We start from the raw sequence: 14267 nt of genomic DNA on the forward strand, positions 1-14267 counted from the left end.
AGGCAAACTCATTCATCTGCCCGGTTGCATAATATTAATTGGCAGTCTGTTCACAATTGCAAGTGAGGTCAAATGGGATGGGTACACAAACAGTTACATTCTTTCACCATTATCAAGCTTACCGTTGCCAGGTTTTCCCCCAGTGCCCAGAAATAGTGGAGTTATGGGAGTAACTCACAGTAGGACAGAGAGAGACTTCCAGTAACAGGGTTCAAATGTGGATTCGCAGGAAGTCTGCGTAACATATAAAAACGAAAGCAGTTGGAAAGAGAGTTCAACGGGATGTGTTTTTAAGTCACTAGGTGATGACAGCTACCAGTCTATCATGAGTCCATGTGACACAAAGGGGAGGGCAGCAACTTGAAACAGAGAAAAAGGAGTCAGAGACAAAAATGTGAGGAGAGATGTATGCAAGTGTGTGAGGGAGCACAGTTTGAAGCTGCTGGATCTGGCCTGAAATGACGGTAAGAACATTGTTACTTAGCCTATTATTAAAATATCTTTGTTTTTCAAGGGTAAGACTGGCACTACTTTGTCCTTATGTCATCATTAGCAATTATCAGATAATTAAAACTCATCCTTCTGTGCTGTAGAATTCCTTTTCAATCCAAAAACTATTAAAACACATAGAAGAGCCATGCTGTGGCAATGTGTGATAAATTCCTTTGTTACAAGGAACATGTGCAGTGTAATTACTCCTCTCGCTTATTCAAAGAAAACAATTTGTAATAGAGGGATTTGTAACGTAGAGCAACAGTATGCCTCTTTTATGTATGTTTATTAGTTTAGGCATGGAGGCATATGGTCTCTTCAGGAGATTTGTTGATCCTAATAAAACAACCAAAGAATGCCATCGCTATCCATTAATTTTCTTCATTATCACATACGTCCTATTTGATTTCGTTGACTGGTTGTTTTTTAACCTGTGAACAAATTGTAGATGTTTTACAGCCTCAGTCTATCTCCGCTCTTTAATATAAAAGCACTTGGAATAATAATTTTGCCTGATCTGTTTTTTTTTTTCCACAAAAAAGTTCAATTATTTTGTTGAAAATACACAAAATAACATGACTTTCACACTAATTCATTTTTTCCTCACTCCAGAATTGATTAATGTACAAATGTTGTTCATTTCAAATATTTAAGTGGATACAAAATGTCAAAACACTTGTTAAGTCACATATTACATTACAAATGGCTTCCAAACCATAGAGTTCACTGGATCAATTCTCAATGACTTACCCAAAATTAAGTTACTTGAGCACATGATTCACTTGAGAAATTTAATGACTGGGTGCACATGACTAATATTTCGACAAACACTGTGTGACTCTGAAGAAAATGCAGAGTGCTGATCATTGTATACTTTATTAACTTTTATTACTTGTTCTTTTTTTTGTATTCCAGCTAACAGGTGGTTCAAAAATTTCAAAAACACACAAAGGGGAGCTATAACATTTTTTTTTTGCCTGCAGGTGGTACAAACGCTAAAATTGCAGCAGTTGTTCCTTACTTTGCCTGTAGGAGGCAAAAGTTCTGTGCAGTTTAGGATAAGATTTGTGAAATAAAAAAATAAAAAAAAAGAAGAAAGATCTGAAATAATTCATCTCAGATTTTAATTCCTTTACCATATTTATTAATTTGTTCTGTGTGACAGGTGAAAGCCACAAAACTGTAATCACACTTCTGTTGGGACGAGTGCCACAATGAACGTGACAGAAATCTACAAGGAAATCGCATACATCTACAGCGAGGGAAATGCTTCTCGCAATGGAAGCTTGGGTGAGCTGAACGCCCCCTCCCCCCTAAACCACGTCATCAACATCCTCACCATCATCACCCTCTCCATCACCATGATATCCCTCGGCTGTACGATGGAGATTTCCAAAATTAAGGCCCATTTGTTCCAGCCAGAAGGAGTCGCCATTGCAATGCTGGCCCAGTATGGCATCATGCCCCTCACTGCTTTCTGTCTAGCCAAAACCCTGCAGATGGATTCCATCAAGGCTGTGACTGTGCTCATATGTGGCTGCTGTCCAGGGGGAAGCCTATCAAACATTTTTTCCCTGGCCATTGATGGTGACATGAACCTCAGGTAAAAAAACCCTTATTGATGGAAATGCAAAGAAAAATACCGGGTGCTTTCGGTTATGTCATAGTGAGTCTCCAGGTGAATGCAAGGTGCTCTTGAAGTTGAAGTAAAGACACAGTGAAGCTGTAGAGTTAACTTCAGGCACACTCGCACAGAGCAGGGATATAATTAAAATGCCTTTATTTAGTTAGGGCATATCGGAGTAAAAATCGTGAATAAAGATCCCAAATAGGGGAGTAAAACGTCGACCAGTTTCGACCCCTACAGGGTCTTCCTCAAGTCATGGTTGGAGAAGAAAATGAAAAACCGACCAGATCAGTTAATGCCAATAATTTACCAATTTACCAATAATTTACTACTTAAGCTGTGTTGGCACAATATACTGTCATCAACGTTTCTGTCAAAAACTGGTCTGTTTGGTTTTTCACTTCCTTTTCCAACCACTCCTTGAGGAAGACCCTGTAGGTGTCAAAACTGGTCGACGTTTTACTCCCTTATTTGGGATCTTTGTTCTGGATTTTTACTCTGACATGCCCTAACTAAGTAAAGGCATTTTAATTATATCCTTGGCTCTGTGGGAGTGTGCCTGAAGTTAACCCTACAAATCTTTATTGATGTATTGCTTCCTGTCTTGTTGGAAGATTACAAATGGCTGCAATAATTTACTACTTAAACTGTGTCAGCACAATTTGCTGTCATCTACTTTTCTGTCAATAAACAGTGATGTACAAAACAAGAGCCTCATTTTGCATGTACCATTTGGGACTATTGACACGACAGTCTAATGTTTCTTTATCTCTCTGATACCCTCCCAGCATCGTAATGACCACATGCTCCAGCTTTGCAGCCCTGGCTCTGATGCCATTGCTGCTCTTCATCTACTGCCAAGGCTTCACCGGCCTGGAAAAAGCTGTCCCATACGCTGGCATCATCATGGCTCTCGCTCTCACTCTGGTGCCTTGTGCCATTGGCATTGCCATTAACCACTACAAGCCAAGCTACACGCCAGTGGTCAAAAAAGTGAGACTCCTGACATCTGCTTTACATTAACACAGCCAACAGATCATTTGATTCACTACCAGGAACCTGAAACAAACGCAGCTAAAAGGAATGCCATCATTGACATTACTATATACTGTGGTACTTTTCCTACTGTGACACATGAAACTGTCTTCAGAGAAAAAATAGTGAGCACAATGTTGTGTTTCCCAGAACTATTCATCACAGGGTGTGTATGTAATTTTGGGGCAAATAAACAGGAAGGTATGTGCAACAGGAAGCCGTAGTCTTATTATTCTAACTCAGAGCAGGCCTTGATGCTTTAAGATGATGTTTGAGAACCTCATGTTTTCTTATTCAGATTCACTTAATATTTAATGGAGCCAAAATAACATGCTTTCACTCAAACTGTCTTTCTCAACAGGTTGGTCTCAGCATCCTGACAACCTCCTGCATCATACTCTCTATCCTATCTGTCATTGCCACCAAAGACGTTCTATGGATGGCCCTCAAACCAGACATTGTGGGGACAGCTGCACTGATGCCACTGATTGGCTTTATGCTGGGATATGGCATGTCTGTCTTATGCAGACTCAATGCTCAGTAAGTGAACACACACAAGATATGCCTATCTTTGAGTCTGTTAAAAAGCCACTCAACACAGTAGCTCATATGTGTATCTGTGTCCGGATTACTACATATTGTATGTATACAGTGAGTCAGAGCACTATATTCTGTACTAATTTTTGCAGTAAAATCAATGTACTTTACTGTTTTGGACTAACAGGAAAAGATGCCATACATGCACAGACAAACAGTCGGCAACAAAGAGAAAACATGTTTTTTCCATAGACTAATTGTTTGTTTCTGATTTAAATGGTCTCACCACCATCCACAATTATTTTACATTTTTGCAGCTGTGAATAAGTCCCACTCTTCTCTTTTTGCTTTTTGAGAGAACTGTAAACATCTCTGATTCCCAACCTCTTTGGCTTGTGACTCTACAAAATGACACAATATCTGCTAGTCACCCCTCTTCACAGGGTATAGTCTTAGTGTGGACGTGATTTGTTAACAGTTCAGCTAAGGAGCAAAATTTTGCTTTTTGGGTTTTTGTTTAATACTTTATATTTTTGATGTGATATATTTCAATGTGGGACTTTTTCCTCTTGAGTATTCTTATATTGCAATGTAGTGAATTTCATTGAAATTATGGATTTCAATACTTCCTCCACAACCATATCATGGTAATATTTTAACCTGGGTTTTTAATTAATTGAATAATCAGTTAGAACAAACCTGTTACACCAAACACTGACTTTATTTCAACATTTCACAATGTTATTGCAATAACATTTCAGTATCAAATTCAAACAATGTTATATCAATATGATGTGATAATGACAGATGACTCACCTGTTTTTAGATGCAGCAGGACCATCTCCATGGAGACAGGGTGTCAAAACATCCAGCTGTGCTTTGCCATCATAAAGGTGGCCTTTCCCATAGATGTCATTGGAGCCATGTTTCTTTTCCCCCTGATATACATGACATTCCAGTGTGCTGAGGCCCTTCTCCTGGTCCTGTGCTTCAGATGTTACCAAAGATTCAAGGCACCAGCTGAGGGTAAATGTCACAGCTGCCTGTGTGTTTTTGTAGAATGAGGCTAGGAGGGCTGGAGGGGGTCATGCACTCTCTCCAAACTGTTTTTTGAAATCATATCAAACTACGCAAAAGTGTAATATTCATCATCATCATCAATCTTCACTATCTTACCGATACAGCAAAACACTGGAATGGTGACATTAAACAAGAGAAGTTGCAACAACCATGACAGCATCGTGGATCACAACGCAGTGCTGCACAGGGAGGAGAGAAGCGCCGAGTCCTACCTACTAAAGATATAGCTATTTAGTGCCCTCACTGTCTCTGTATCAACTGCTTACTTTTCACTCTGACCTGTGATACTAACAAAAAGACTGTTAGAGTATGTGTAACAACTAATACTTTAATTATTGTTCACTTAATCAAGTCTGTACACAGGGATTGTGCATGCTGAAGTAAAAAGCTTATTGCACATGACATTTTGTATTTATATTTTTGTATTTTTATAAGTTTTTATGACTGAATCAATTTTTAGCACATTTTGATTTCATTTTGTGAATTAATTGTTGATGTGTTATTTGCTATTAATACTTTCATTAAAATGTGTCAAACCAAAGAAAATGGTCAATCTCAGATATGAAAAGCAGTCTAATGAAAAAAGACGACAAAGGCGATGTGAACATCTCAAATATTTAATTAAAATGATCATATGATATATACAGAGCAAACTTAACTTAAAAATTTTTACATATATATTAAAATACCATCTTCACAAAAAAAAAAATCCATTCCTCAGTCCAAATGTAAACTCAATGGACAGTCAAAGTGAACACTGACATTACACTAAGCTATACACTTAACTTTTTTGTGTTGGATCTTCCCAGTCACTTTTACGGTGTCACATATAATGTGCCTGCAGTAGAAATCAAAGTGAAGTGGCAAAGTGAAAATAACTCCTTTTTTTCAGTTCCCAAGAGCTGTGGAAGCATCAAAAGAAGCCATGGCTGATCAACAGCATTCTGGACACAAATAAATAAAATACACATTTTCCTGATGTGAAACAGGAGTTTCCAAGCAGCCTGAATAAATTAAGAAGATAATATTTTCCGGTGTACAATTGATGTGTTTAACAAAGCCACATATAATATCACTAAGCAGTGGAGGCATTTAACTGACATTCATTTTTAAAATTCCTTATTGTACATATTATAGATACCTGTGCATAGAAGTGGAAAGCTAAGGCCATCGGGGGAAAGGGTATGAATAAGAGAATACATATGGAGATGTGACTCTTTGTAGGGATGAAATGTGCTGAATGCAGGCCTGAAAAAAATAAGTCACTTAAATCATTTGCCCTCAATCCAAAGAACACACAGTAGAGTGATCTCTTAGGTGGACAAGCAGCCTTATACTGTACAGTGACGTGGGATGGTGTGAGTCATGATTAATAACACTTTAAATAATGATATATAATCACAAAAGGACAATTCTGTGAGTGTACATGACTTGGACAACAACCTAGATTACCTGACCTTCATGCATCTTTTCCAATGTGTGTCTTCAATGGTGTGGTATGATATGTGGTTAAAGAAAAGTAACAGTAAACAAGACACTGATGAGATTATTAGTTCCGAAAATGAGTTTGTAACTTTGCCCATTCGTATGAAATACATCAGTCATTTTTTTCTCCCCAACAGCCTTTAAAAGACACATTGCTTCAGAGGTGCCTGTTCCTTTCTGTTTTTGTCCAACATTTTCAAACTGAGCTTCAGACATTAGACATACGTACATGATGTAGGAATTTTGATAAAAAATGTAAGCATGTATGTACATGTGAATCCCTTCTCTGTTCTCCTTGGGATGGTCAGAGGAACTGTTCTGAGTGACCCACAGCTTCACTCAGATCCTCCTTAGGTGGGTTGGTCTGTGTTGACAGCTGTGTTGACAAACTCACAAGAGGCATCCCACTCACCAGTTCAGGCCAGTAGTAACTCTGTTTGTTTTGAGCAAGTCCAAAGGCTGCAGCATGTTTCAGGCCTCCTTCAACAATGGCATATCTGTGGAAAACAGATAAAAAGGTAGCATGGGTACAAAGTGGGGACTTAAAATAAGTAAAAAGTGTATATGGAGAGGGTTTTACCATCAGAGTAGTCCATCTCAGAGTCCAGAGAGAGGCTGTGTTGGTCGCTGCCTGCAGACGGCCTACTTTGTGAGGATGAAGGAGCTGTAGCACCTGCGTGCTCCAGAACCCAGGTAGAGGATGAGGGTGAGGGTGATGAGGAAGATGAAGATAGAGGGACAGGGTGGACCACAGCCATCTCTGAATGCTGCTGTTTGAGGGAAGAAGGCCTAGAGGGGCCAGCCTCTGGCGCTGTGGCATGCTGACCCTCGGACAGCACAATCTGGACTCGAGACTCAGAGCTAAGAGCTGAAGCTGAGGCTCCACCACTGTTCACAGCCTCTTCATATGAGGGCAGAGTCACTTGGACTCCTTCAACCATGATGGACACAGGCTGCCCGGACACACCCTGATCACGTCTAGGTGTAAAGGACCAGATGAAAGTTTGAATCTCAATCTCATTGTAAAACGTCTACCATAGCCTCTGGTTTCAATTATAAGATGCTGGTAATGAACAAACATTACTTTGAGGGCCAACTTACCGATGGAGGGATTTGAGTTTTGGCTGCAGAAGTACAAAGAGCACTACAAGAAGCAGGATGAGGGCCACTGAGCTGGCTGTGGATGCTACTATGGACAAGGCGGGCATCCCCAATGGTAAAGTTGGATCACGGTCTGTGAGACATAAACACTTGACTCTGTTATCTGAACAGCACTTTGTATTTGTTTATCTGTTTTAAACGTGTCACCTAATCTTTACCTTGCTCCATGAGGCAGCTGAGCTTCATTTGGCTGTCCCATTCCCCATATTGACAGGTAAGGTATTTGTAGTCTCCCTTCAGAATATAACCTTCATCACAGAAATATTCAATCACAGTGCCATGAGAAAGTCTTTGGCATGGGGAGGGGTGGCAGGTGTAGCCCCCATTCTCTGGCTCATACGGAGGCTTGCATACTGTCCATGGAAAGAAAGAAATACAATGAATATATCAATGTTGTAAGTTGTTTTACTAAGCTATCAGTGCTAAACTGGCCTGAATCCTATTTGACAGACAGTGACTACTTTGTGTCAATTGGTAATTACACGTGATTGTACAAAATGACATATGGAATTACCCAGGGCTCCATTCTTGGGCCTTTTCTATTCAACCTAAAATGACCAGCAATTATGCGGACAACACAAAGGTTAGTATAACAATATTACCATGTGAATATGTTCCCATACCAGCAGTGAATAAGTGCATTGATCCAGTCAATAACTGAATGTGCCAAAATTGTCTCAAGTTAAGCAAAATTAAATACAGAAATCATTGTTTTTGGAGCCAAAGAACAATTCAAAGTCAGTGCTCAGCTTGAATCTTTAAAGACCACAAACTAAGCCAGAAATTTTGGTGTAGTCATGGACTCAGACTTAAATTTTAATAGCCACATTTAAACCATTACAACATCAATGTTGCAGACAATACTTTGTAGAGGTTTGTCTTTACCGTCACTGCGTATACAGCGAGGAGGTTCAGAGGACCAGCGCCCTTGTGCACTGCAGGTGAGGATGCCGGGTCCATCCAGCAGGTAACCAGGGTCACAGCTGTACTCTAGTGGTGTGCCCACAGGGAACAAGCTCCTGTTGGTCTCTGTCAGATTAGTTGAGCCATGCTGCACCATTGACGGCCTTATACAACCTTAAAAATGAGACATTCAAACATTCAAAAATACAGTTAATATCTAATATTTAAACAAATATGGGCTTTTTTTTATATAGCATTGTTGATTAAAGTGTTACAAGGTTCTTTATAAAACAAAATGGTGTAAAACGTTAGAGGTAGAATAAAAAATTTAAATTAAATCATGGTAATAAAAATAAGAATAAAGTCTGTGAGACGGATAAACAGTTGACACTTTTTTTTATTATTTATCTAATAGTTCAAATGTGTGATCTGATCTACCTTTACCTTGCTCCATGAGGCAGCTGATTGGCATTAGGTTGTCCCATTTCCCATACTGACATGTACGGAATCTATAGTCTCCCTTCAGAGCGTAACCGTCATCACAGAAATATTGAATCATGGTGCCATGTGAAAGTCTTCCGCATGGAGAGGGATGGCATGTGTAGCCCCCGTTCTCCAGCTGATATGGAGGCTGGCATACTGTCCATGGAAAGAAAGAAATACAATAAATATATATAAACTCAAGTGCTATATACTGTTTCACTAAGGTGTCAACATCTCATATTGGCGTATCTGCTTCTAATAAAAACTTCCATCCATAGATAGTATGCTACAATCTGGGCAGCATGTTGGTCATAATGTCTATTTTCGCTATCACAGTTGGTGGATGTTGATTTAAGACACATAATGTAGCTTAAAATCACAGATGTAAATTGAAAAACAGAAAATACATACAGCAAGTTTGAAAATGAAATTGAAATTAATATGGGCAACTAAATCAAAAAGAAAAAATAATGAAAAATCCCAAACTGTAATACACCTAAAAATACCAGCTGTTCAATTAGGTTACAGTACATGATGACACCAGGTGTAGAGATGGTTTATGTTGTGTATTTGTATAATGTAATGTAGTACTTCTACTACGTGGAAAGTTGTCTTTACCGTCACTGTGTATACAGCGAGGAGGTTCAGATGACCAGTCTCCCAGTGTGGTGCAGGTGAGGACGCTGGGTCCGGCTGGCAGGTAACCAGGGTCACAGCTGTACTGTAGTACTGTGCCCACAGGAAACAAGCTCCTGTTGGTGTCTGTCAGATTAGTTGAGCCATGCTGCACCATTGAGGGTCTTATACAACCTTAAAAAAGGAAAACAAAAATACAGTTAATATCTGTACTTTTTTAACAATAAATATATAGCATATTTAAAGACAGTGTTACAGTTATAGGTAAATGAGTTTAACAGACAAAAGAGTTAAAAAATATAACAAAAAATATAATAATTAATATAACTAAAAAAGCTTGACATAAAAATGTGTTTTGAAGAAAGTTTAAATTAACTTTCACAGCTGATTGTTAATAGTGTTAAGACTATCTCTTTTTTTTCCAGGCATTATTTTTTCTTGCAGGTGGATGTTTAAGGCCAGTACGTTCTGAAAAACTACGTACTGAAAAATAAAACCAGTGGAGTTTGCATGTTCTCCCTGTCCCCACCTCGTCCTCCCACAGTCCAAAGTCATGCACTGTAGATTGATTAGTAACTCTAAATTGCTCATAGGTGTGAATGTGACGGTGTCATTATGGATAACAAATGAATGAATTAATGAAATGAAAGTTAACGTTTAACAGAAGTTATACTGTTTTGGCAGAGGTCTATGCCAACGTTACCTAGTTCAAGGCAGTTACGTATCCTGTGGTTAATGGTTGGCATGTCTCCTGCCCTGTGATGTCTTTTGTTCAGTCGCAGTTTGAGGTGAGCGTTACTGCTTCTGCACAAGGTCTCATCAACATGATAAAGCAAAATACTCAGCATCACACCCCACACAGCAGATGTCATTGCTGTCACATAGGCAACCCCCCACCCCACCCCTGACCACCACCACCACCACCATTAAATAAGATAATAAGATTGTAAGATAGCAGTTTTTTGATACCTGTATTCTACTTTTTAGTGGAACCCTTTTTCTGTGTCAATACAACTTTTTCCAAAACATGTTTTTAAATGCCATTGTTTCCGTTTTTCATGTCAGGTTTTGTTTTCAATGTCAAATTTTATTTTCAGTGCCAAAATTTTATGTCACTGTTCTAGCCCTATAGCGAGTTTGAGGTCTGACCAACCTTGGCTTACACAACTGATCTGCATGGGGCCGTCCCACTGCCCATCCTGACAGGTCAGGTAGTTATAGTCTCCACTGAGAACGAAGCCCTCATCACAGAAGAACTCGATCACAGTGCCGTGGGAAAACATTCGGCAGGGGGATGGGTGGCAAGTGTAGCCCCCATTCTCGGGTTTGGTGATGGGTAGACATGCTGATGGGTGAAAAAATACAACATATGAAGAACCAGCCCAAGTATAAAAAGTGCTTCTTTGTTGTTGTTGTTTTTAACTTTATATGTTAGTAAAAATGGCTAAAAAAAAAACTTACAACTTGAAAATTACTGAAAGTAAATATTTCTACCTGTGAGAGCTCCTTATTACTTTACAGGTCAGAAAAGACAGTGGTTGACAGCATATCTTACCACCACTGCGTATACAGTGAGGAGGTTCAGAGGACCAGCGTCCCAGCGTGGTGCAGATGAGGATGCTGGGTCCGTCTGGCAGGTAACCAGGGTCACAGCTGTACTGCAGTACTGTGCCCACAGGGAACGAGCCCCTGTTGGTTTCTGTGAGGTTTACCCAGCTGTTCTGGACCATGTATGGCCTCACACATCCTGAGAAGAGAACAAATTCTGTGAAACTTCTCACTACTTTTTCTCAGTAGGATTAGAGCCTTGTTTGAGATATGTTACCCAGTGAAGCCAAAAGTAATACAGACACTTAATGAAACATTGTAACCATCTTACTAGAAAGGCATTTCTTTTTTTCTGTTTTGAACATGGTTGAATACTAGCCCCCCAGACTCAAAATAAGAACATACAAAAGCTTTTAATGTATTCCAACACTTTGGAAGATTGCCTGATATAAATCTGGAACTTTTGAGTTCTTGCTTTAAGTGTAGTTCAATATACAGCAATTCAATTGTACATATATATCATAAGTAGGGATCGACCAATTCTGCATTTTCTGTTTATCTGTATCATTTTTTTTTTTTTAAACTGCTGACAAATTACTTTAAAAAGATGCTTCTTTGGCTCTGATGCTGCCGCCTGTCTCTGCTCTAGACAGCTACCTGTGGTCTGGAGTAATGTAGCGCCCACAGCACCATCTGATTGGTTACACGTCACGAGTAATAGCCTATCACGCTGAAGGCTGCTGTGTACACAGACCGACCGAAACTAGAGCAGTGGCTCCAGTTAATGAGTGGAGCTCTATGTCGAAGGTAAGACAGCAGACATCATTGAAGTTGTGATAAACATCACAATCCTCTACACTGAAGTTACAACATCACCAGACTCTGATGAACAAGTTCATCTGTTGATTCAAGACATACCGAGCAAGAGAGAGAAGCTAGCGCTAACTGCTAAGCTAAAGTAACTAGCTAATCTGAACAGCAAGTAACCCTAAAAGGAGCAGAAAGCTGTGCGTGCTGAAGCAGAACTACTGTAAGTTTAAATGTACAGCGGGTAGTTAGACACTGTGATGAAAAAGGGAAGCATTACCTGTGATAAAATAGAGCAGCAATAAACACTACTAGTATGAGAAACCCCTGGAACTGGAGATGGGACACTACTCTGACTGCAGCACGTCAGTACGTGAACGGCCAATAACTACTGTTACTGAAAGGACATTTTACTACAGTAGAAGTAAAATCACTGAGTAAAAATTTTCTCAGATAAAAGTACAAAGTAAGTCAGTTAAAAAGTCTTTGGGTAAACATGTTACATTTTAAAATGGGGAAGGGGGAAGCATCTTATTTGGTGATATTAATAATAATATATGATAAAACTTAAATTAAAGAACATCTTTAGGCTGCCAGGTGAATCAGTTCACAGGTGAGGACAACACTGAAATCAACCAATTAATTCCAGTCAGGCTCTTTGCAGTCTGTGCATACACCTAATAATTACTAATATACACAGTTGTCAGTTTATTAGGAACATCTAGCTAAAACTGATGCAGAGTATTAAAACAGTCCTGCATTAAATACTGCTTCATGAAGGTTATAATATTTAGTTTGTAATAAAATTGTTTTAGACAGTTGTTTATTCAACTGTATGCTCCTTATGGAGGATGTAGTGTGTGGAGCAGTTGAGCTGTATTACATTATACAGAGGTGTTTCTGTTATTTAGCCTACTTTCACTGATATAAATGGGGTGGACAACGCAATAGAAACACCTGAACGCCACGGTGAGTGTCCTCATACAGCAGTCGTTTTGTGTTGGCATATCAGGTCCAAATATCGGTTATCGGGCTCCTTGATTACCCATAATTGGTATCGGTATTGCTCAGAAAAAACATATCAGTCGATCCCTGGTCATAAGCACACTATGCTAAAAGCACTTGATATTTATACAGCATAATCATGACAAGTAGTTCTGGCACTGTACTGATTCTCAAGATACATATGCTGGGATAAACTGGCACATAATGAAATCAGTGATTAGAGATAGTTGAATTAGTCTCCCATTTGACCTGTATCATGCCAAAACGGATTTGATTTTGTTTGTTCAGCAAAAAAGGTCAGGTTAATTTAATACAGAGATAACCCACAATGCTTTGAATTAAAGGAGGGTGCAACCATAAAGCCTGTCTCTTACCTGACCCTTGCCCAGTGGACACTATGGTCAGTCCCAGCAGTAAAAAGAAAGACCGTTTAGTGGCTGAAGAGTGGGCCCAAAAGGCTTTTGATATTGACTCTATCATTCCATTGCTCATCTTCCCCTGCAGAGTCAACTCAACCTGGAATGAACAGAAAATCAAGTTATTACAAAGGTATAAATATGTCATGATGAAAAGGCAGTCCCCCATAGCCTTGACCATCTGCTGACACCTGCCTGTCGCAGGTACTCTGCAGAGCTTGGGCAGCTGCCAGCGAAATGGGTGGGTGTTTGGGACGGTGGTACAATGACAGAACTGAGAAAAATAGTATTGATACTACAGCCATTTAGCAAGCTAACGTTAATAATAAACGGACACCCAATTCCTTTCATTAATGCCGATATTTATCAATGTCAACGATGCCTTAACTTTAGCTAACTGTGTCTTCAACATATAAAATTGAGCTAACGTTGGTTCTGAATCGTTCCGTCTCCGCGACTACACACCCATTTTCACTTCTTCCTTATTAGCTATGATAGCTAAGTTTGATAATGCTAGAAGGAATAAGGCCAAAAAATAGATGCTGCATTTTACATACCGAGTACATACTGTTGACGATAACTAGCTAGCAACTGTGCTAAAACCTATAATTAATTAACCTCCAACTGCGCACAACAACTGATTTTCAGTTATGTTACCTACCTGGTACAATCAATATTAGCCTTCTTAGGTTGCTAACGCTAGCTAGACATTAAAATGGCTCGTTTGTTAACGTTACCTACCAGAAAAAAATCGGCCTCGAAACCTCCACCTTCGCTTTCTTACACTGCAGTCTTTTATCAACAATACGCCAACTACACCGAAGACATTTAAAATTACTGCGGGAACGACAAAATTATGATTTAACGAGCTGAGCGGTACTACTACAGCTAACCGCTAGCTAGCTCCCTAAAGGCTAACTTGATACCCGCTACGCTAGCTAGCTGCAGCGATTGAAAGATCAGCTGAGCTGCCTCGATTTCATTCGGTAGTCATAGTAACAAACATATTTTCCATAGTAACAACATCCGGGAGTGTTTGCGCCCATAGTTAC

General features: G+C 39.4%; 2 protein-coding genes across 3 annotated transcripts; one reads left to right on the top strand and one right to left on the bottom strand.

The window, feature by feature from the left end:
• The first annotated feature begins 233 nt into the window (after window positions 1–233).
• On the top strand, window positions 234–5306 carry LOC111225764 (sodium/bile acid cotransporter-like). The gene is made up of 6 exons (XM_022750791.1): window positions 234–464; window positions 1658–2095; window positions 2908–3112; window positions 3516–3694; window positions 4518–4717; window positions 4876–5306. The coding sequence occupies exons 2-6, from the start codon at window positions 1707–1709 to the stop codon at window positions 4923–4925; spliced, it is 1023 nt and encodes a 340-aa protein (XP_022606512.1). The 5' UTR covers window positions 234–464; window positions 1658–1706; the 3' UTR covers window positions 4926–5306.
• Window positions 5307–5372: 66 nt separating this feature from the next.
• LOC111225765 (sushi domain-containing protein 6-like) lies at window positions 5373–14166 on the bottom strand. Of its 2 annotated transcripts, XM_022750792.1 has the most exons (11): window positions 13957–14166; window positions 13174–13315; window positions 10995–11186; window positions 10593–10784; window positions 9422–9613; window positions 8765–8959; window positions 8303–8494; window positions 7576–7770; window positions 7358–7490; window positions 6837–7234; window positions 5373–6753 (listed from the first exon to the last, which is right to left on the bottom strand). In XM_022750792.1, the coding sequence occupies exons 2-11, from the start codon at window positions 13289–13291 to the stop codon at window positions 6728–6730; spliced, it is 1833 nt and encodes a 610-aa protein (XP_022606513.1). In that variant the 5' UTR covers window positions 13292–13315; window positions 13957–14166; the 3' UTR covers window positions 5373–6727. The 2 variants fall into 2 exon arrangements, with proteins under 2 accessions (XP_022606513.1, XP_022606514.1); XM_022750793.1 differs by lacking the exons at window positions 7576–7770; window positions 8303–8494.
• Between the last annotated feature and the right edge of the window lie 101 nt (window positions 14167–14267).

Source organism: Seriola dumerili, unplaced genomic scaffold (assembly GCF_002260705.1).
Source record: "Seriola dumerili isolate Sdu_G_001 unplaced genomic scaffold, Sdu_1.0 BDQW01000149.1, whole genome shotgun sequence".
NCBI classification, from domain to species: domain Eukaryota; kingdom Metazoa; phylum Chordata; class Actinopteri; order Carangiformes; family Carangidae; genus Seriola; species Seriola dumerili.

Bases quoted from the DNA above. Each gene is read 5' to 3' on its own strand.
- LOC111225764 (XM_022750791.1), top strand. From the start codon at position 1,707: ATGAACGTGACAGAAATCTACAAGGAAATCGCATACATCTACAGCGAG. The intron at 3,695-4,517 runs GTAAGTGAACAC...ACCTGTTTTTAG, and splicing joins TTATGCAGACTCAATGCTCA to ATGCAGCAGGACCATCTCCA. The intron at 4,718-4,875 runs GTAAATGTCACA...TTACCGATACAG, and splicing joins ATTCAAGGCACCAGCTGAGG to CAAAACACTGGAATGGTGAC.
- LOC111225765 (XM_022750792.1), bottom strand. From the start codon at position 13,291: ATGAGCAATGGAATGATAGAGTCAATATCAAAAGCCTTTTGGGCCCAC. The intron at 8,960-9,421 runs GTAAAGACAACT...TTCCATGGACAG, and splicing joins TCGCTGTATACACAGTGACG to TATGCCAGCCTCCATATCAG. The intron at 8,495-8,764 runs GTAAAGGTAGAT...CTCATTTTTAAG, and splicing joins CAGCTGCCTCATGGAGCAAG to GTTGTATAAGGCCGTCAATG.